Below are 23,711 nucleotides of genomic sequence, written 5' to 3'. Positions count from 1 at the left end.
CAACGACTTCCCCGAGGGCTCCCCCGAGCGGCGGAGGCCGCCCGGCCCGGTCCCCGCCTGCCCCCGCGACTGCGGCTGCACCCAGGAGGGCGTCGTGGACTGCGGAGGCATCGACCTGAAGGAGTTCCCGCTCCTGCTGCCGGAGCGGACCAACCACCTCTCCCTGCAGGTAAGGGAGCCGAGACCCGGCCGCGGGTGAGCGAGTCCCCGGGCCTCCGCCGGCAGCCGGCTCCTTCCCGCGCCGGAAGCGGGAGGGGCGGCAGGCCCGGCGCCTGCGCTCGACGGGCGCTCCTGGAGGGGGGCAGGGATTGTCTCCTCACGGATGCGGGGAGGGAGGAAGGTGGGGAGTGCCTGTCCTCGCTCTCTCCCGGCCCCAAGAGGCGAATGTCGCTCCTGGAGGTGGGCAGGAACCGTCTCCTCACAGATTCGGGGAGGGAAAAAGGTGGGGAGTGCCTCTCCTCGCTCTCTCTTAATTCTTTAATAAAACTACCCCTGGTACTCCTGCTCTGTTCCCTTGGCACTGGAAAGGTTGGGAGAGTAAGTCGGAACTCGTATTCATGACGTGTCACATCAACCTGAATTTTGACAAAATATTAATTGGAATTGACAAATTTTGCCAAATTGGACTACTCACTGGATTGGACTCAGGTGGATGGGCCACCTTTACTTAACTCGGAAAAGAAACATATATACTTTTATGTGTTTGTTAAATAGCCCCAAGTTGCGAATGTCGCTCCTGGAGATGGGCAGGAATTGTCTCCTCACAGATCCGGGGAGGGAAAAAGGTGGGGAGTGCCTCTCCTCGCTCTCTCCCAGCCCCAAGAGGAGAATTTTTGTCCGAGCTAATAATGACTCTTTCTGGTGAAGGCCTTCTGAGGTGTCTTTGAAGAGGACGGGCCAGATTACTTCATTAATGAGAATTTTTCTGGCAGCACTACGCGTTAGTTAAAGCGTTGTAAACGCAGTGCACCAGTCCAGACACAGACCCGAACGGTGTCCCCCAGCGTCCCATCTCTCCCTGCAGCACACGGGCTCAGCAAGGAGCAGGCGTAACATGGCCGAAGCCATCCGTCACTGTCACAGGTGTTGCCTGGGCTGCCTGCAGCCAGGAGGCTAACGTCATGGCTGCGGCAAATCGTCTGCTGCAGAGACATCATGTCTTGTCAGGATAAAGGCGTGTAAGGTTATGAGATTCACGCTTCAGGTAGAAGCAGCACCCTGTCCTGGACTGTCAGCAGGTTTCTGTGCTCTGCTATTAATGGATCCCTATGACCAGTGTTTGGGCAGGCGTCCTTTCCCTACCTGTGCTCTGACACCTGAGGATGTGGGCAGGGCTGGAGCGTGGCAGCTCCATGTCCGTCCCTCCTCTGAGCAGTGACAGTAGTTCCAGGCTTTTCAACGCCTCTTTGGCCCTTAACCAACTGATTTTTGTTTACTGCTCCTATTTGCCAATTCTGTTCAATGGATGAAATGCAGGTTTTGTTCAGAGCTTTCCATCCAAGTGCAGCGTATTTAGAAAAACTGTAGCGTAAGCTGGCATCTTCCTCAGCAGATACGTCCCAGGCGTGAGCTCGCCATGGCTCCAGCCTCTACTGCTAAAAGCAAAGAAGCTTTTTGGAGCAGCAGCTGTCACTTTCTGTGTATTGGCCTGGCTTCCAGCACAGTGGGTCCTTGACTGGTCCCCTAGGTGCTAAAACACTAGAATTACTCATTAATGGTCAAAATGTTAGTCAGTATGTTAATGAATATCTGATGGCAGTCACCCCTGATAGTAGAACCAGAGAAAATGAGCCCCGTTTGACTCTCCCTGCCCGTGATGAGTTGTTTTTAAAACAACATGTAAATAACAGAAGTAATAAACTTGGAAATCCACAGTGCCAACCTTGTAGCAAATGCTTTGCTGCAGCTACGAGGTTTGGCTGTGGCAGATGGATTATAGGCCTTGCCAGGCATAATCACACTCTTTGTGTGCTACTGGTTCATAAGCCAGATATTTCTGGAGATGAGCACAAGCTACGAAACTCAGTTCAGGCCTTCAAATGCTGCTGGGTTTGAACGTCTTGGTTTTGAGATCTGAGCTTGGCTTATTTCAGAGACAAGTCTTGACAATGATTTGACATGGTGGGTTCATTTCCAAATTTTATTGGAGTTCCCAGTCTGGGTTTATTGGGATTCTTCTTGGATAGCTTTGCTGATGATTAATACTCTCCATTTTCTTAGAATAACCAGATAGAAGAAATCTTTCCAGAAGAGCTTGCTCGTCTTTACAGACTAGAAACTCTCAATTTGCAAAATAACAGGCTAACTTCAAAAGGTAAGCCAGCAGAGCTGCGAAGTGGACAGAGCCTGTGCCTCCACAACACCAGCTTGAGCAATGAGGACAGTGACAGCTGATAAGGAAAGCCACAGAGTGATGGATTGACTTGGTTGGAGTGGTTAGCTATAAGCCTCACTCCTTTGGCCATCACACAGATCATGGAGGCACTTTATCATCCGAAACATAATACTCAGTGTGTAAGAATGCAGGATTACTGAACCAGTGGAGGAGACCTGGCAGCAGCACTGTGTACTGTGGCTCAAGATCTTCTCATCCAGGAAACTCCCTCCGGTCCCACAGGCACATCAATGCAATGCACTTGAGAACCAGAAATGTCTACATGCTGAATGATTTCCTTCTGACTGACCTTGTTTCTTAACCCACTTGTTTAGTTCAGCCTAGTCAGTCAGTCAGTGCAGTTTAGTCCAGTTCAGTCCTTGTCAAATTTGGTATGAATACAAGTAATATATATTGCAAATAAGGGAACTTCTACCCTTCTTCTACAACCATTTTGATTTTTGTAGGCAGGTTTTGCTTGCTAAGTCATATGCTTATTAGGGAAACTTCACAAGGAGTTAGCAAGGAAAGCAAAAGAAACAGGAATTGGAGTAAATAGTAAGTGAGGAGGATACGCGATACAAAAGATAGAATTGTTAACTTGTGTGTCACCCAGTTGCTCTGAATGCTGTTGCTATCCTTATTGCAATGATGGAGAATAGCCTTCATTGAGAATGTGGGCATTATGCATGGGACCCAAAACATAGCACTCAGCACAAGGAAGGCTGCGCTTAACAGATTTGGACTTTGACATTATTACCTTTGGGGCTTGATGTTTCTTTCACAAGCTTCACTGCAGCCCTGAGTTTCCAATATGTTTTGACATGGGAAATAGCTTCACCTTTGACTTATGGTTATCTAAGTGCCAGGTGAAAATGTTATTTGCAGCCTTTCCATTGTGACAGCAATTGTGCTTGTGTGATCAGCTGGATGTGGAGTGATTCAGCTGAAAATTAATAAGTATTGGGGGAGGGTAAGCTCCGAGTTGGACCAGCTCTCTGAGCTGGTTACTGTGTGGCTGCCTGGATTCTGGGGGAGCAGAACAAGAGAAGGGTTGTGACATGCAGATGCTGGTGTTATTTTGGCAACATCGTGGTCATAGATCAGATTGATGTGATTATTAAACAACGTCAGATTATGTCCTTCCAAGAAAAATGATTTGCAGATTCATGAGCAGATGACAAAAGAAACTGCTCAGATAGCGTGGTTGCTGCGAGCACCAATAATCAGCTGTACAGCAAGTCTACACAGCTCTGTACCTGACCCTTGCCAGTGGGGTTGGCCACAAGTCTTGCATGCTTTGGATTTTTAATGGTCTTCCATTGCTCTTAACAGTTTGTGGTTGGTTTTTTTAATTAAAAAAAATAAAATAAAGACAACAATAGATCTGAGTCAGATTGTTTGAGTGGCAATGAAAAATATTTAAATCTCACGTTAAGATATTACCAGAGGGAGAAAGCTACCCTCTGGTATTTTCACTCAGAGGCAATAAGGTGCCAATGTCACTGATGAGTTATTCCTGTTTTTAAGGGTTGCCAGAGGAAGCATTTGAGCATCTGGAGAACCTGAATTACCTGTACCTGGCAAACAATAAGGTAAGAGTCTCACAAGGCTCTCAGAGGTCTTTTCTAATCAAGTTCTGAAAGTTAAACAAGCAAGTCTTCAATTCTTTTACAATACATATCCTATGTAAGTAAGATTTTGCTAAAGTGATATTCTAATGTAGGTTCATATAAGGTCAAGACAATCAGTTAGTGTGCTAAAAAGTTAGAGGGTACACATGCTGGTATATTTTGAACACTTATGTATTTGTGCAACTTGTGAAAGGTTTCCCTTGTGTGTGTAGGGAGGTACAGAGAGCCCCTGCATTTATAAATTACCACTGTCTTCAGCAGGCTTTGGATCAGCTGCATGCAGATTTGATAGCTGCCTGTATGCAAATAAGCTGTGGGGTAATGATGTGAAATGCTGCATATCTCACCGGATGAGGCTGGTTGAAAAATTTGAGAACAAACACATCCCGATACCTGTGTTGTTTGAGCCATCAAGATCTGTAAAAAGCTATCCAGTTTTCCCTGACTCCCATTCTTACTAGGTTTGATGAGGGGCAAGGATACCCACACACAGTGAAGCTGTGCAAGTTATGAATTTATTGTTTTAACTGCAGTGACAGAAGTTGAATTTCTTTTTTAATGAAGAAGGCCCTAGGTGCTTTCCTATTAATGACCTGAGTTGGATGTCATGACAGAAGCACATCTTTCCTGCCAAGGCTAGGAAATGAAATAACTTCTCACATACCCTTACACCTGGGTGGTTTCCACTATGGCTTTCGTTATCCCCAGTGATCATCCACAAATATTTGCTACAGAAGAAACTGGGATGCCGCAGAAAAATATAAGTTAAAACATCAGGCAGAGCTTCTTTTGTCTGCAAAACCCCTGCCCTTCCATCCCCCCCCCCGTCTCTCTCTCTCTTTATATGCATGTCTGTATATATATATATTTTATTATCCTCTTAAAATCTGCGACGTTTTGATGTTTTGTTTATATACATGTGGCCACATTCAGGTTCCAGTCAGGCCAAGACGTATCCAGAATCACTCCATAGATTTCTGTATGGAGTGATTGAGAATAGAACCCATTCCTTAGTACAGTAACATTGTGTTCTTTTCTCCCTTTCAAGCACCATTTCCATATAACAATCTTGGCAGTTAATAACTCCATAAAAAGGAACAAGCCAGACTGTGACTAATATTCCAGAACTTTGCACTCCAATTTTCCCTGTGTGACAAAACAAAGTGTTTGGTTTTTCTGGCTTTACTGCAGAGAGAAAAGGATCCCAAAAGAAAATGCAAACATCAGCGAATGTCAGAACTAGTTATAGTGAGAAGTTGTGGACCCACAAAAATAACACATTTCTTTATAAATCACAAGCCAGGACAAACCAGATTGGCTTCAAACTGTATCCACTCTGCAGCAGGAAACACTGCAGATCAAGTAACTGTGGTGTCTGGAGGAGAGCAGGGATTTGCTGGTAGTTTGCTCCTTGTTTTATGGATTATCTTAATGCTGCTTTATCTTCAATTGTGATCCCATCAGATGTAGCTAAATTATCTTTCATAGTTGGTCGGAGAAAAGAAATATCATAGTAGACTAAAAGCCTTCTGTGGCTTATGAGTAACAAGTACTTCAAGTAAAAAATGGATGGTGTATTGTCCTTTTTAATTTTTCACCCCAGTCTCATAATTTGTATCTATCACATAGTACCCACAGTAAGCCTTGTTAATAACAGAAATCTCTTCCACCAAACCGTAGACCGGGTCCTGAGCTGTCATTATTATTTACTTTAAGCTGGTGATTTTGGTGACAGAAGGTTTTACATTTCCCTGTATCCCACAAGTGATATGGGATTCACCTGGATCCAGTACTTCTGTTTATATCAGAGCTTGTTATAAGCAAGAAAACTTGTTCCAAAACTGGTAATAACTTTTGTATAACCCAAGTTCATTGGTTAACTCATTAGTTAACAGTGGAGAAACACTGTCTGCCATATGGAAAGGAAGATCCAGCAGTAAAGCTGCAAGAAAATTGCAGCTGGAGAAATGCAGATTGCTACTTACTAGGCAATATACTAGACAAAGCTACTCAGTCAACTTTATTTTTGCTAACAGTTACAACAATCCAGCATTAATCCTTCAAGCAGTCAACTAGTGAAGACATGAGTCTCATGACTAAGTGCTGAAATGCCAAAGCAAAGTCCTGAGCAAGTGAAAAATCTTTTTGGATGAAACTTCTCTTTCTCCTTCCTCTTTTTTGTGGTTCTGATGTCTCTCATTTCACATATCTGAGCCATGCCCTTTGTTTTGTATAAAAGTTATGACCTAACAGACGGTGTTTCAAGAGAAAAGCTTTAATGTGCCACTGTGTATGAAAGTGATTAGGTCTGTTTCCTGTGTCTGAATTCTCAATATTGTGTCACAGTCGAGACTTCTTTCTTTCTGAGGCACTGTCAGACCTTCCTAGTCAGAGATGAGTGCCTTTATCCACTTCCCTGAAATCATCTCTCCCAGATTAGGAGGTGAGAGATTACTGGTAAAGCCAAGAGCAGTACTGTGGCAGCTGTAGTAGTATGTAGAATGACTATTTCCACTGCTTACATACTATCTGGAAGTACTGATAGGAGCGTGATTTGTGGGAAAGATCTTTTTTTTGTGTTTGTGAGCATTAAACATTTAAGACAGCTTAAGGATGGAGGTTTTGGCACAGGTGAAAATGAAAAACAGTAAATAATGTACTTTCATCTTTTAAAAAACAGGGCTGTATTAGGCTCAGACTTTCCCATCCTGTTCTTAAAGCTTTAGATGACAAAGAATTCAGTATCTCCCTAGAAAAGATGTTCTCTCCAGAGCTCTTCAGAGTGTACATAAAATATCATGAGTGGTCTCATTAGTACTATAGTTAACATCTGTAACCATGGTGATTGCACCTGCCTACTGCAATTCAGTAATCTTCTGCACCTGTACTCAAGGGTCGTATCTGTTACAGCATTCTGTTAATAAATTGTTTTCCAAGGGCTTAATCTTGATGCATAAATCTTCTGGGTTTATGCTTTCCAGAAAACTGTCCTCCAGCCTGTATTGTAACCTGTATTCTCGGTTTCTAGGTGAACAACTTTGCTATTAGCAGCCACTCAGTGAACCTAGCTATTGTATTATCTGGATGCTCTGTAAAACTGAGCGGTTTTGATCATTAGTTTTCACTCCACCAATTTTTGTTCAGATGCAGATGTTACAAGCATTATTTTTTAAATTAAGTGATAAAAATAGCAACAGACTAAGAGCAAACACATCAAATTCTATACCTCTCATCAGCTATAAAGTTTGGAGACAGGACCTTTCTGTATTTTGTTTCTGATACATCACTTGTTTAATGAACAAAGTATCCCTGTACAGTAGGTCTTTGCTTTGAAGTTCCATTTGATATTCCATCATTTGGCTCAGAAGCATCCCTGTCCTTTGGGAACCTGAACCCTCCATTTATAAGATCATTGTACATGGATGGAATGTTGGAACAGACATATGAAGTGACACTTCCCCCCCACAATATACTCTCATAAGAGAGTAAGTAGTAGGCCACTGTGAGGTGGGTTGGATTTTTTTGGCACAGCAGACTGAGGAACTAGGAACAATAATAAGCAAAGTGTTTGCTCTCTGAATAACAATTTCCTGATTTCTTCCACCAAAAAGAGACAGGACTCTTCCAACCAAAACAAACATTCATATATCTTGGAGCAAAAGTCTGTCTCCTTCCTGGAGAGATTAGTGAGTGAGGACAATTTGTTTTCGTTCATACAATCTGCATTCAGTTTAATTTATTTTTGCCTGTTTAGAGAAAATAAATTTGGAAGTACTTTGTTGCTAGTCTAATACTTGGTTAAAACATTTGTTGCATTTAGTTGGAATTCCCCTGTATATTTCTTTTACAGCTAACAGTGGCTCCGAAATTCCTACCAAATACCTTGATCAGTGCAGATTTTGCAGCCAATTATCTCACTAAGATATATGGGCTCACATTTGGACAGAAACCAAACTTGAGGTAAGGGATCGGGAAGTAAAACAATAACAGTGTTCTGCCGCTGCTTGGATGCAGTTGGTGGGTGATAAGAAACTATCTGGCTAAAACTTGTTATTGCCTACTTATGTTTTTTGGACAGAAGCTGACTGTTTGTTATTCTCAGCATGAAAGATTAAATAATCTCTCAGACAAACACATTCCAAGGGCTTTTACTAGCTGCCAGACACTTTTGCATAGATAAAAATTAAATTGTCTCCATTTTATTTGTGTATCAGTTATGAGTTGAAAGGAACAGGTTTGGTTTCTCAAAATGGAGATTAACTGTTTAGAAATCCCTAGTTTTAGTATAGTCCCTTCATTTAAAAAAATGGAATCAGGTTGACAGTACAGTACTCAGTGCAGTTGCGTGTAACTCAACTATATTACAGCTAAGCACTTTAGCACCTTCAGAAGTGGTTCATACCCTCAGGTCTGGTTTCAAAGGTCTCTGCTAGTTTCAGGTTGTGGTTTTCTCAGCTGGATTCAGTTCAGCACATTGGCCCATCTCAAACACAGATGCACATAGACCACCTCCTGTGAGATACAGTCTATTCCAAAGGCATTTTGAGTAATCTATATAGACACTGCAGCATCTAAATCCTGCAAAGACATCTCAGACTCTTTTGGTAGCAATTTACAAATCCCAAGTTTGGAAGCAGTTAATAATAGCTGATGCAGTGTAGCTCCTACAGCCCAGTCTTGTGATGAACTGAAGAACTCTCCATTCCCACTGAATTAGTTGAGAGCTGAAGCTACTCTGTACTTACTAGGCCTTTAGTCTCACAGGCTCTTGGTAGCTGAAAAGGCTGAGTCACTCACTGATTTCTGGCAATATCTCATCATGAAAGAAGATAGATTTATACATGCGTTCTTCCTTAATCTGAGTTGCAGAAGCTGCTGTGTTTTTATATTAAAATTCTTGCACTCTTCTGAAGTGATTTTTGCACTCTCCTATACCAACACTAATTTTAATCAGATAGTAACTCATTGATTTCCAAGATTGTTGATATAAAATCCTAACACAGTTGTTTCAGTTGGTTTATTTGCCCCCAGCAGAGTTCATGGTCTCAGACTGATTATTTGGGAAGCAGGGTTTTCAGAAAGGCAAATATTTGTGAGTTAAAAGTACAGCTGACCATGCAGGGTGAACAATATTTTCAGTGTGGCTCTGAACTCCCTGGAGTGTGTGATCACATGGCTGTGTTTCCATACTGAGCCTTTCCTTCCTTCCAGAAAGATGTTGCCAAGTCCTCTGCAACTGGTAGAGAATCCATGAACAAGTTAAAAGAGCACATTTTGACACTGTGCCTTTTTGCAGTTTTAACCTGTCTCTACAATTTTAGTTGCCTGCTGCATCTTGGGGTAAACAGAGGAAAGGAAGAGGTAATCAAAGTCAGTAAAATCCTATAATTTCTTTTGTTAAAAAGAAGTAAAATTAATTCATTTAGCAATTAAGCCAATGAAAAAGAGGAATAACTTCATAAGGGTCCATTGTTTTATACAGAATTAAAACCCGTGTAAGAAAGAATGAATCCATTTTTAAGAATCTGATTGGAGAAACTCCTGTGAATATTAAAGTTGAAAAGTAAGAAGGGCAAAGGGAAAATAAGAAGCCCTCTTTCTCCCTATCCCAAAGGTTCATTAGAAAACAAAATTCTTCCAGACTGAGTAAATCTTCTGTCTTCCTGTCATTACTCTACGCCTTTCTGAGTTCTAGGAGTAGGAGAGAAACTATTTCCTGGGGTATCTCCAGCCTTCATGGGAGCAGAAAGAATGGAGGGGTGAGAGATGCCCCTTTCTTAAGAGGTTGATTTTACAAGCCCAAGAAGCCCAGATTTGATTCCAAATAGAAGTTAAAATTGGGGGCATATCTATTAACCAGATATGAGTTTTAACCCTCTCCAGTGAGGCCACCACACTGACATTCTTTGTTTCAAAGCGCTGCACAGTCCCAGACTTGCACTTAGTTTCTTGTGAAGAAGATAAGGCTACTTGTGAAATTTATATTCACATGCAGGTTTGGATTTTGAATAGACCTAAATTTCAGAGAGTATTTGGACCAACCATTTTGTTTTGCATCTATATCCCCGGCTAAATTAAAGGGCACATTTTAAAAACAAATCTAATTATCTCAAGGAAAGAAGAAAATATTGAAATATAGTTTTTGAACAGGTTTCTCTTGGTAAACAGGAAGACACAGATCTCACTCTCTGTTTGACTTCATCTTTTTTCTCCTTCCAACAGATCTGTGTATCTTCATAACAACAAACTTTCAGATGCTGGGTTACCTGATAATATGTTCAATGGCTCTGATAATGTGGAGATACTCATTATGTCCAGCAATTTCTTGAAGTATGTTCCAAAGAATCTCCCTCCAGCACTATTTAAATTACACTTAAAGGTAATGACAGCAAGGTTTTGTATTCCTTTACGATTGTGACAAAGTACTGTGTTTGTGTGGGATTCAAACCACACAGCCAAGCCATTTCAGTGCGCTTGGAAACATTCCCAGGCCCATTGTAAGTCTCGTCTGCTATATCCTCAACAGTAGCTGTCTCCCATGTCCTTACTTTTTTTCATAAGTAACAGTGTGTTTTTGCAAAACACCAAAATGCTCGCAGGGGACAAAAATGCTTTTCTGTGTTTCAGGGGAATGTATTGCAAACGCCTGTGTGGTAGCATTGTTGGTCTCTTCCCTGCATATAATGATATTAATACATATTAGTACAAGAAGGTAGATCATTCTCCATGGCCATCCAGTGATTGGCCTCCCAATTAAGTTTGCCACTGATGATGCTGTTTTTCCTGAAAGCTGCTTACCCACTACGTACTGGCTTTGCTCAATAACTCGTTTCACATAGACTACTGTTTTCTAGCATCAGTGATTTCTGTTTGCTACTGAACTGGCAATTCAGACAACACAGAGAAAGTTTGGATCAGTGGTTCTTTACTGCTACAACTTCTCCAGCAATAGTGCAATAGCAGAAGTTGTGGTATTAACTAGTCTCCAGCATTTTTAATTCTGAGTCATCTGATTTCGATAAAAGCACTTCATCATGTCTGTGCTAGAGATCTCAGCCTTGTTAACAATGGTAGAGCTGCAGCGGTGGGGAGTCCTGGTTCCGCTTGCTCCTAGTGTTGACAGCTCCTTGGACATTGTAGACTGGAGTCTGCTATCAGCCCCTGGACTTAGGCAGTTCTGTGTTGCCTCCCAGCTTTCTTTTCCCTTGAAGGTTTCACCGCTATTTCCCATTAAAGTCTTCTAGAAAACAGGCTTCTCCAGCTTGAAGAAAAGGCAAACAGCCTCATTCTTTAAAATTGCTGGAATTTCTGTGCAAAGTGTGAAGTTACTAGTCCCCTGCATTTTATTGCCATTTATAGGTAATCATATCTCCTAAAGGGGTCTCAGACTTTGAGGACTACACTTTGAACTCATATCCTTCCCTGCTGTTACCAGTTGTGTTAAGGGCAGAGGACCTGTAGAGAGAAACGAGCATTTTGTTTTCAAGTACACTGCCTGTCAGTAGTAACATTTACCTTGATATTTTGACTGGGAAAAAAACAGGACAATGAGAAATGAGAGACAGCCAGTAGTAGACCAAAAGTGTCCAAAAGGTGTACTTTAGATGTGACAGATCTTTTTTTTTTTCTTTCACTATTCATTGAGACACTCAGCCAAATCTGTCTGTGGTGTCATCCACTTTATATTAGTTGGCACATGAATCTAGTCTAGTCTGGCCATCACGTTATTGTATATATGTGGGTTGTGGGAAGTTTAACAGTTTCGGTGTCAGTGTTTTATATATCCTTTTATAATTCCTAGTGTTTTATATATCCTTTTATAATTCCTACAGTTCCTGTATGGAATTTCTAAGTGGAATTTAGTTTTATATTTTGCTCGTGTCTGCCTGCTGGCTACTCCAAAGCCACACTAAGGCAATAGGAGTAATTATTTTGGAATCTACACTGCAGGAACTGTACCTTTTGGAAGGCCATTAATGCTGGAAGGATGGCTGGTTCCCAGCTTCCAACCTAATTCTTCTTTATGGTGAAATCTGTCTTAGAAAATCCAGAAATTTTGAGCAAACTCCAGAGGTAGTTGCCTAGATTACATTATACATTTGCACAAAGGTGGAAGGACTATGAATGCAAAATAAAACTGTACAGGGGGCGGGGGGGAATTCTAACTCCTTAGCCCAAAGATTCCATGGGGAATCAATAAAAATAGGTTGTAATATTTCAGTCTAGTATTTGTATTTATTTCTTAAGCAGAAGTATAATGCCCACTGAAATATCTTATGTCTAGCCCTTTTGAAGTTTAATTGCCTGGTGCTAGTTGAGCAGAACCTGAATGTCGTATGTTGTTTCATGCTAAATAATGTGCTTTATGCTTCTGGTGACTCTAGAACAACAAGCTAGAGAAGATTCCCAAAGGAGCCTTCAGTGAACTTACAGGTCTGCGGGAGCTGTATTTACAGAATAACTACTTGACTAATGAAGGAATGGACAATGAAACTTTCTGGTGAGATTGAGATCTGTAGTTTGTATCTCTGTCTACCTCCTCTGGTACAATAGTACACCTACTGAACAAAGTACATCTTAAAAAGTACATTTATTAAAAGCTGCATGACGTTATGCATTTCTCTGCTAAGTCTTTATGAAAAGTCTTAGATTCAGATGCTGCCATTCAAAAGCAAAGGCCTGGGTGAGTGGTTTGAATTCATACTGCAGAATACTTTTAAACAAAAGACACTGAACATCAGACTGCATCACTCCCTGATTGCCACAGACCCAATCACACCAGGTACTAAGTGCCTTCTGGAAAAAGGCCACCTAGAACAATGCTGAAAGCTGGTCTCCGTTCTTCCAAACCACTCAAAAGTGAGGTTACTTGCGACTTGCCAGTTTGAGGGACAGTTGACTGGAAGTTAAGGCCAGACCTCCATCTTTGCTAAAGCCACTTCTGTGTTTCTGTGAAGGTGACCTGAAAGCAGCCACAGATACACAGATGTGAATTCATCTGGCACAGCTGTACCTCAGTGCAGATGATTGCTGCAGTAGGCAGGGATGCAGTGGTGCTGCTCAATAGCCAGATGGCTGCAAAAGCTTTGCTACAAACCAGTGCAACAGGAATAGCCTTTGGCTGTCCTAAATTTAGCCTGGAAGTTAGCACTTCAAAAAATTAACATTTGTGTCTCTGCTTGCACTGGGTGCTGCCCTTGTTCTACGTGAAAATCCAGATCACATAATCTGTCCTGCCCATAACTTAATTCTGTAAATTTTCTGATCTCCAGACATGAAAATGTATCAAACTGTGCTTTCCTTTTCCACTTTGCACTCCCAGAAACCTCCCTTAGTAATTTGCCATAGCTGTGTTGTGTCTGCCTGCAGATCATGTTGGACATATCATTTCTGTTAAGATTTTGATGAACAGAGTACAGTGGCTCTAGCTAAGGCATCAGTCACAGTCTGCAGAGGGGGTGGATATTGCTCCTTGCTCCCATGATACTGTCTGTACAGCACAGCATAGTGCTACTGAGACGTGCCCAAGCCAGGGAAATGTTACAGCTTGCAGCAATGAAGTGATTTACCCAGAGAGTATATTTGCTCATTCAGAGCATGTTTGGATAGTTGTGAATAGCAGTGTAGTAACCAGTAAGTAATGCCTGTAATGCATTAGTTCTCCCATTTCCTGAAAACTTTCTAGTCATCTGCAGTGGGTTACGTAGTGCCATGCAGATTAGAAGTCTCATTTGAACTGAGAAACTGACTTGAAATACAAGGGAATACAGGGCTCCTCAGTCCTGGCATATAATACCATTGATCCACATCCAGTTGGTATAAGGGGCTGGTCTGAGGATTTATTTTAGCTTCAACTGAGTCTGTGGAATCCAGATTCAGTAGCTTACACAAAGCAGCTCTGTCCCTGACTCACTTCCATAATGCTGGAGGGTCAGGAGAAGTTCACTACCTTAGCCTAGGACATTGAATTAGCATTCCTACTTTTCATAAGAGTAACATTTTGTCATCTAAAAGGCAGACCTGCTTTTCAATTTCAATATACACTTTCAGAGAGACAGAAATTACTCATGCTCAGGCTATATTTCTGTGAAAGCAAGAGCTAAATTCTGTGTTCTAATGGTGCTCCCACGGCATCTTTCTTGTGGTATTTGTTCACTGAAATTGCTCATATGTTGCTATCTGTGGTGTCAAATGAGAGAACAGCGGACTGCAAAACTGATCTCAGGTCTCAGCCCGTTGGCAGTTTGGATGTCTGTGGACTCTAGCAAGTTCTCTTGCTAGTGTGGCTGGGGAGCAATGGCAATGCCTGGTCCTAATCCCTAATGGCAGTGTAGGAGCTCCCTGTTTTGCTGTCCACATCAGTCATATCATGAGACAAAGAAAGGCAGTAGTGGGAGCTGTGCTGGGTAAAAAGACTCTAAAGCAAAGATTGTAAAATCCTAGGGGAAGTTGGTTATTGTTTCACCTTGCAGAATCTAAATGGAGAGTGTTTTCTTTCCTGCTTTCCCAAGGAAATTGTCTAGTCTTGAATATCTGGATTTGTCCAGCAATAACCTGTCACAAATCCCAAGTGGTTTACCTCGAAACATCGTCCTCCTCCACCTGGAGAAGAATGCAATTAAGGTGATTGGCAGAGATGTCCTGACCCAAATTAAGAACCTGGAGTACCTTCTGCTCCACAATAACAAATTAAAAGCCCGAGGTATTCACCCATCAGCTTTCCAGGGCTTAAAGAAGCTGCACACTGTCCACCTGTACAACAACATGCTGGAAAGAATTCCCAGTGGGCTGCCCCGACGAGTGAAAACACTTATGATCCTTCATAACCAGATCTCTGAGATTAACAGGAATGACTTTGCTACCACTTACTTCCTTGAAGAGCTGAACCTGAGCTACAATAAGCTCAAAAGTCCCCAGATCCATCGGGAGGCCTTCCGTAAACTGAGGCAACTAAAGTCCTTGGATCTTTCTGGAAACAATCTCCACACGGTGCCCTTTGGCTTTCCAAAGAACTTGCAGATTCTGAAGCTGAAGGAGAACGAGATAAGCATCATCCCAAAAGGGACTTTGTCTGGGATGACGAAGCTGCGGGAACTGTATTTGAGCAACAATAAACTGAAAGTAAATTCAATTTATTCAAGAGCATGGAGAGAACTCAGCAGTCTCCAGGTAGAAACATCACCTTCTCTAATTGTTTTGGTAATGCTGATATCGTCATCTGTCTGCCTAAGCCAAATTGTATAGCACCAATACTAGATGTGCTTGGTCCTCATGTTCTGGGCTTCCATTGTAAGTACTGCACCCTCTGTTTCTAGAGTAGAAGTGATGTGCTGTTGTGCCAGAGGTGGGTACCTGCCACTGCTGACCAGGGTGGTGGTCCACTGTGTACTGCTAATACTGGGAAATGTAAAAACATCTTTGTTTCTGAACCCTAACGGTGTCCTATATTTTCAGATAAACATTAGTGAATGCTGTCATTAAAAATGAAATTATGCCTTTTAAATAGCTTGTTTCCCAAAAGATTTAAAATCAGCTCTGAAGAGAGACAGCAGGAGGAAGGAATGCATAAACAAAAACGCTCTTAATTCTCAAAGCCCCCACATCAGCTTATAGTCAGACAGGCCAAGCTGTAGGATTTAGCAGCTCAGCTGGCTAAGGCACCTGGATAGCAGCTAGGAGGTCTGGATTCAATCAGCAGTCTTCTCGTTTGCTTAATTGTTGGAGAAAGTTAAACGCAAACCATAAGGCAGGCAGGAACAATCACATTTATGCTGTGCCAAATGACCTTTCAAAATTGTTACGCTGGCTGAAGGATTTGTCTGCATTTCCTTTTAGGCAACAGCCTGTTTCCTGCAGTAAAAGGTATTACCTATGTCATATGGCAACCATCTAGGGTGCGTATGGTTAGGTCACTGTACAGGCAAAGTTTGTATGTCTCAGAGCAGATCAGGGATAAGGGACATGGAGCATATGTCACACTGGCCCCCAGTGTGTTTTCAGACAATCCAAACATTTATCTATGCGAACATTTCCTTTTCTGTTGTTTCTGGTAATGAACAATAGCTTGTTTTTCAGTTAATGTGAATCAGCAATGCAGCAACAGCATCTGTAGAGCTGTGCTTTAATAATACATTTTGCATTTGTTTGGTGCCTCACTGATATGTGTGTGTGTGTGTGCGCGTTAGCTTTAGTTGTTGGTTGGAATGAAAGCTCTCCTTCTTGACAGGCCTGATTCATAGCTACTTCACGTTACTTTTATTCTACTGTCACTCCCTTGTAGTCAGTGTCAAGCCAGAGTAACGTGTTGCTGAATCAAACATTGGCCCTTCAGTTGTACCTACCCCAGAGCAAACCCTGTTCATATTAAACAAGGTTAAGGTAATAGCACATACTTAAAATTCTGTTAGACTAACATTGCATTGTTGGCTGTTGCTTTTTTCTGGAACAGCGTTACTACTTGTTAGTTATTTCCATGATAGTACATATGAATCTTTTTTATCATTAAGGGCTTAACTGTGAAATAGGTTGAGTTGGTGCACTGGAGTGGATTTGACAAATAACCATCATGTAAGATCCTGATCATGCATGTACTTAGCATACACTTCAGTCCACACTGTTTCCATGGAAATCACTGAAGACTATGCAATTGCAAAGCTAGACATTTACATAATTGTTTGCCAGACTGGGGTTATGTGGAGAATAAAAACACTGAAATCACGACAATCATTTGCAGAAGTGTAGCTTTGAATAATCTGTAACTAGTGTGTCAGCTTGGTGCTATGAAAATGCTACAATATAGGATAAAACAACACTTCTATTGATCCATTTTCTTGCATCAAATTCATCTGAGAAATGATCATGGCCTTTAGTCCTGATGTCTTCATACATTGTCCATGTTAGAATACTTACATATGTTTTTATGTGTAACTATAACTAGTCACTAACCTTAGCTAGTGAAGTGTTTGCAGTAGCAGCTTTCAAGGAATTCCCATGCATATCTGAACCCCAGTCTGCTTTTAATTCACTTAAAGCAGGCATGGGCTAAAGCCTGGGGACAGAGATAAAGAAATGCTGGAACTCCTAAACAAAACAGCATGGTGTCTCATGTGAAATCATGATGCTAAATAGTAATGTAAGAGAGCAGAATTGTCATGGCCACACTTACCTTGATGCAAATTAAAAGGTAGATTAAATTAGTTTACGCTATAATAAATATCACTTCAGTTTTCCACTGTAAACTCAAACTGAACCTTTCTGCGTGGCTGACAATTTGCAATGTCCACTGTATACATGGTGTTTGTCATTTTCCTGACCTCACCAGAACAGAGACGTTCTGAAGCAGACTCAGCAAAGTACCATCTGAAAAATAAAGCCTGTTTCCAGATGATTTTCAAACGCAACAAATCCTGGATGAGCTTTGCATAAACATCTCACTTCTGCACTGTTACCATACTAAGTTTTTTATAAGTGCATATATATGTATTTTTGTAGACTTATGTGTATGTGTGTGTGTATATATATATATATTAAAAAGAATGGATAAACTTCCAAAGGAAGGGGGGGGTGTGCATAGAGCCAGCCTTTGGAAGCTCATTTGTTGTCAAATACCTTTTTGGAGTGCTGCTAATATTTAAATTCAATTATTTATTTGACCCCTTGTTATCTCTTCCTTGCAGTCACTAGACATGGCTGGCAACCAGCTGACTTCTATCCCATCAGGCCTGCCAGAATCTCTGGAATATCTGTACCTTCAGAACAACAAGATCACAACGGTTTCAGAGAATGCTTTTGAATCCACGCCCAAAATAAAGGGGATTTACCTCAGGTAAGGTCAAGTTTCCACTTCAACACACAAAATTTCTTCTTCTTCATCCACTTTATAACTGCTTACTTTTTAGAAAGTGTTTAAAATCCTAACGTTCTAAATAAGCAACTTTGGTTTATAGTAATGCATGATGAAACTATTTTTATCTGCTTAGAGGAGACATGGATACACATAATAAGCTCTTTCTGTTCGGAGAGTTTGTCTTTTATGTGCTTATTAGAATGGATTAGGCATGTTAGAAATTCTGGGAAATTAATGTTTAACATTATGTCATATTCCAACATTCAGCTGTGAGCTAAAAGTTTACAGTCCACTTGTAGAACTACAGCTTCGCCTGTGTCTGTTAGCCCTGGATTTTGACAAAATCCCCCTCTAGTGAGGTGTGTATGACTAATCTTGAAGTTGTGTGCATTCACTTGATAGTTTTGTCAGAAACAGGTGACAAGTTACAACTGTGACAGTTATGTAACTAAGTTTAGAAGCTTCTCTGGTTTTTTTTCCCTACTCTGTCAGTTGGATGAGGACTTTGTTTTTCTACGTGACAGATACTGACCTTTATTACATATAATGTAAATTCACAGTAATGTAACTGATTCAAGCAGAGATTTATACCAGAAGTGGTGAAGCAAGAATCTGGCCCAGTAATATATTCAATTTTAATCTGATGGAACATTATTGAAAATATTGCTTACAAGTAATTTATGAACCTCTACAGAGTATTTGATTAAGCTGATCCAATGTATGTGTTCAAAAAGCCTAGGCTGCCTACTGCACAAGACTAAATATGGCCTTATTTTGTCTGTATGCAACTAAACTGTTCTGTAGTTCTGAATAGTTCTGAAGCATACCTTTTTGGATGAGTGATTCCATACCAAGCAAATAAAATTACAAAGTCTGGTGTAAATTAGAGCAGTCTGTCTATTCAGCTGCTCACATTTATGAGATTTTAGTGAACGCTTGGATGCAAACCAGAAACCACATACCACATTCTATATTTTTATATAAAGAGAAAAAAGGAATTTGCAAAACTGTTTTGCTAACATATTTAGGAGGCACCTCCACCCAAGCTAAGTTGTATTTCTTAATGGGAGGCTATTAATCACTGCAATGCTGTGAAACCATAATATACATCTGGAATATTAGACAGAATATGATTTTAAGCATGTTCGAGAGCAACATACTAAGCAGTATATGTGAGAGGTTCTTAAATTGCAGATTAGTTTATTTATATTCCCGGAAACCCAAATAACAGATGAAAAATTATTGCATGTTGCTTCGTTTCTAAAGGGGTACTTTGTACCAGTATTTTGAGTTTTGTGGGAGAAGAATTAAACTATCAAGGGATGACACAGAATTTTATGAAAAATCAAGTTACACTTTCAAATGTGGGCTATGGAGCAGATGCCTTTCCTCTCTGGGAAGGAGAAAGCAGAATACCAAGAGAAAGAATTTGTGGGGGAGGAATTCCAATATTACGATTTTTTTTCCTTGTAGAATACGGTTATAGAAGGGGGAAGAGGGGCTGGGGCAGAAAAAAGTAGAAGTTTTTCGAAAGCTTGATCAGTGAACTTGAAATCAGTGGGAAATACTTAATGTTTCCCAATATTTTCCTGCAAGGTCCTTTGTGGTGATACAGAGTGCTGTCAGCAAACTTTTTTCAGTCACTGCATTTACCTGCTTGCTAATCAGCACCTGCTTTCCCTTCCTTTTTCCATCCAGAGGAGTCAGTACTCCTAGAATGCTGTCGTGGGTCAGTGTAATGTTAGAGTAACTTGGGTCAGTGTAAGTTAGAGTAACTGCAGAATGGTTTCCTCCTAGTCTTCTCATTTCTGTGCTGGATATAAAAATGGGTTTATTTTAACAGGAAGGCCTTTTTGTTTGTTTAAAGGTTTAATAAGATTGCAATTGGAGCACTGAAGGAAAGTACCTTCCAAAACCTAAAGCACTTACAGGTACTGGATATTGAAGGGAACCTTGAATTCAGCAACAGTTCAAAGAATAAGGATGACTCAGAAGAGGAAATGGAAGATGAGGAAGAGGAAGAAGAACTGAGATAAAATGTGAACTCACACAATCACATCATGTGGGAGGTAACAGCTGTAGTTTAGTTAAATCAAGGACCTAGTTCTCAGACTCTTGTATAAATACTTCCAATTTACAAGTGTGATTAAAACATAACAAGTGGGTGTCTGAGCTCTGGACTCAACGACTTCCACTAAAACATGACTGGGAATTGCAGAATTAAAAAGGGTTGAAAATACGTTATTTTGTAAAATGAAACGGTCAGTATAGATTTGTGTTTTATCAGAGGCAGTGGGCTGTTCATAGTGGCTTCTGCTTATAGCCACAGCAGACACAGTAGGTAAATATGAAGGTCATTATTTACTCATTCTGATAACAAAAAATGAAAAGGTATTTTATGATATTTTTAAGCAACTAGTTCAAAAGGAAAACAAAGAACAAGCTGCGAAGCTTACTGATGCAGAAGACCATGTGAAAATGGATTTAAAAAATTAGACAAATTAAAGGAAGATAGACCCATTGGTGTCTGTTAAACATGGCATTAAGATTACATCCTCTGTCTCAAACAGTCCTTAAAACACTGACCGCTCAGAGTGGGAAGATACTGCTATCATTGGCATATTTCTTATGGAAAGAATATGTACTTCAGGTCACTTTTGGAGGTGGTATGCAGTGCTGGATTGATGCCTGGTCCAGGATAGCCAGTTCTCACAACAGCCTGTGCTTTTGCTACTGCTAAGTCTTGGTGAGGGTTCATTGCTCACTTCACCAGATTCACTGGAAGGCCTCTGGCCAGTTACAGGTTGTGATTGATGCCGACTTTGCTTCCAGACTGGTAATTGAAATTAAGATCTCAGTATTCCATAAACAATCTGGCCAGCCACTCAATCTCTGTAGTTGAACCTCTTTTTTTTTTTTTTCAACTGCAGAAGAAAAGATGAAGGGAGAATCATGTTTGAAGAATATGCATTTTTCTGTAAGAAGAAAAGGGATCTGCTTGATGCATCTCTTAAGCATTTTATGTTCAAAGATGATGAGGTTCAAGACACTACTCTCTACTTTTGGAGATATAAACTCTAAGACTTGAAAAAAAAAGTTTAGTTTTGTCCCTAGTCAACATTTTGTCGTAGGGAATGACACAAGGAATTGCTAGGAATGGTGCTAATATGCTGAAAAGATGATGGGGCTTGAAAAGGACAGAAGCTACTTGGAAAGTCAAACGTTAGACTTCCTGATTGGGCTGTATGAAGACTTTGTGAGAGAAGAAATAATTTACATCTACAGATTTAGAGTACATATTACTTCCGAATCAACACATCTCTGGTTTGGTTTGGGGCACGTGTGACATGTCAGCAGGTACTAAGTTTAGCATATTCTGAATTCTGTATTCCATTATGTAATTGATTTTGTTTTTCTGATGTTTTGCAGGAAAGCATATGGAAAATTACATATATGTCTATGTGTATATATCTATATAGACATACAGAGAACACTTAGCAAAACGTGCAATGAATTACGCAGAAACTGTCATGGCACTGGGCCAGGCTCATGGAAGACAGTGTGCTACAGTGCCTTATTCAGGGAGAGACCCTGAATGCCTTTCCAAAGCTTCCAAATCATCTTATACAAGACCCAGGATCATAAGGGATTGCTCTGGAACTCACAAAAGCTGGCTTTTGTTTCTTCTGTTTCTCTTCCTTCACTGTTTCCATCTGTAATAACAATATGGGACTGTTTTGAACACATGCCTTCAAATACTGTTTTTGTCACTGCATTTTAAGTGAACCATATATATGCTTCTTTTCTTTTCCTCCACCCCAAAGAAGCTGTTGTTGATCAGGTGAGATGGGTATTTGCAATAGTTTCATGTGTAGAGCAGTATATGAGGCATTTTGGTCATGAAGCAGCAGTAGTAATTCTGGATGCAACTATTCCTCTGTTATAACAATGTGTATATTTGGATGAGAAAAACAAAGTAAGGCTGGATCCCATATTTTATCTCTACTGCCAAAGCCTGCAGTATATGCCTGTTTTAGAAAGGTTTTAAGGTAAAACAATTGCTCTTGTGAATATATATAAAAAATCTGTATGTCTGCCTTCCAGAGCTCTGGTAAAGTTTCTGTCTTGCTGGTTTTTGCCCGTGTGGCAGCTGTGTGAATGTCTCCAAAAGTATATCCAGAAGATTGAGTAACAGTATGCAGTTTAATATATGTGGTAGAATTTTTCACATATTGTATATCATTCACATTAAGAGTCAGAAGTGAGACTAATGAAGCAAAAGAGATAAGTGAGTGTGGGGTGTCTTAGGAGAAAACTGTTAAGCATCAAGAGAAATTTCCATGTTTAGTTTAACTCTGGAGACAGTGCCTGCTGTCATACTCTCTTAAATCCTCACCTATTTTATGGTATTGAGTATTCTCAGCTTCTGTTGGAAGCATGGAAAATAAGGAAACCAAGGAAAAGAAGGCCTACAGAGGTACCTGGATGGCAAGTTGCTTATTTGATTATAATGTCCTCCATCTGAGGTAGCTAATCTGCTTGATGAAATGGTCTTTTCTTTTGAGGATTTGTGATTGAACACATGTTGTTTTGCATACTGCATTCCAGGATTGACTTGGAAACACAGTTGGCTTAATTCTTTACCAGCTGTTTTCCTGCTGGAGAAGATCTAGTTCCACACTCTCCCTTTGGGGTCACGTAGCACATGACAGTAATTTCAAGCTGATATTTCCTACCTTAGACAATTCAACACGATCATGAATCATAGAAGGAAAGATTGCTTCCTGAAAAACATAAATGCTTGGCCCTAAAAATTGCAAAAAACCCCACATTTTTTAATTTCAGCTACACAGCTGAGCAATAAAATAGCCTTCCAACTGACTTTTGGGATAGATTTCTATGTAAAATGTTTACAGAATATACGTCAAATCAATTAGCTGTGTCCAGCAAAGCCCAGTGGAAGTTTTGCCAGTCTTTGGTGAAGCAGACCAATTTATTATACTCCTGAACAAGCCGAGAACTTGCAGATTTGTACAGTTTTGTCGACAACTCTTCGATTAGCTTTAAACTTCAGTCCCTTACACTGTGATTCTGTGAGAAGCTGGGTGCCCAAGAGTCCCTTTGAATCCCTGAGAGTCTGATGTGGTGAATGCAGGGGTGAAGGTATGTTTTAGCACCTTGTAGAATCAGGCCCAATATTTCAGGATGATACATACACTGTTTAACTTCTTAATCAAGCCTCAGCCTTTGCCAAAGGAGACCCACCTACAGTTGAAGGAGCATACCCTGTAGACTAAGCAGTTAGGAAACCCTTTTCCAAGTTTATTTCAAAATAGTTGCACACTGAACCTGTCCTTTAAAGGGGATGATGTTTTCCAGTAGCAAAAAAAAAAAAGAGATATTCCTCTTCCCCAGTAAAAGCCTCAAAACCCCTCAAGAAGAATGTCTTTTGATTGTTGTGTAAGAGATTGATGAGAGAGAACGACAGGCTTGATTCCTCGCTTATCTGGTATCATCAGTACCTATGACATTGGCCATAAAACTGTCAAACCAAAATGGTAGTTTGTTTGTTTCTTTCAAAGGAATAAGAGGCTCCATGAGAGATGATGAAGAATAGTCAGAAGTCCACGGGACTAAGCCCACATATTTTTTTGGTTGTGGGTGGTACCTGTAATCCGAAGGTCCAACCCAGACCTTGGGTGGAGCAGGACTCAGGAACAGGGTCTAATATTATTTCCTTTAGTAAAAATGAGGAGAGTTGCGAAGTTGGCTTCTCCTTAGCCCACAGAGTTGGGCCAGAAAGAGACAACACAACTGTTGTTTTCTTGTAGCTTTTCTTCCTGTGAATTGCTTGGAT

At 40.7% G+C, this 23,711-nt stretch overlaps 1 protein-coding gene across 1 annotated transcript in view; it reads left to right on the top strand.

The window, feature by feature from the left end:
* The window catches only part of PODN (podocan), a 23,907-nt gene extending 1,950 nt beyond the window's left edge, over window positions 1-21,957 (top strand). The window contains exons 2-11 of the mRNA XM_010582703.1: window positions 1-169; window positions 2,221-2,314; window positions 3,905-3,969; window positions 7,859-7,968; window positions 10,231-10,387; window positions 12,393-12,508; window positions 14,520-15,177; window positions 17,685-17,833; window positions 19,722-19,923; window positions 21,284-21,957. Of these exons, the coding sequence (XP_010581005.1) occupies window positions 1-169; window positions 2,221-2,314; window positions 3,905-3,969; window positions 7,859-7,968; window positions 10,231-10,387; window positions 12,393-12,508; window positions 14,520-15,177; window positions 17,685-17,833; window positions 19,722-19,890 (1,687 nt within the window). The 3' untranslated portion in view covers window positions 19,891-19,923; window positions 21,284-21,957. The remainder of the gene's footprint in view (window positions 170-2,220; window positions 2,315-3,904; window positions 3,970-7,858; window positions 7,969-10,230; window positions 10,388-12,392; window positions 12,509-14,519; window positions 15,178-17,684; window positions 17,834-19,721; window positions 19,924-21,283) is intronic.
* The last annotated feature ends 1,754 nt before the right edge of the window (window positions 21,958-23,711 follow it).

Source organism: Haliaeetus leucocephalus, unplaced genomic scaffold (genome assembly GCF_000737465.1).
Source record: "Haliaeetus leucocephalus isolate CR32 unplaced genomic scaffold, Haliaeetus_leucocephalus-4.0 Scaffold848, whole genome shotgun sequence".
In the NCBI taxonomy this organism is placed as follows: domain Eukaryota; kingdom Metazoa; phylum Chordata; class Aves; order Accipitriformes; family Accipitridae; genus Haliaeetus; species Haliaeetus leucocephalus.
The sequence above is the reverse complement of the archived record's forward strand: the minus strand, read 5'-3'. Positions and strand labels throughout refer to the sequence as shown.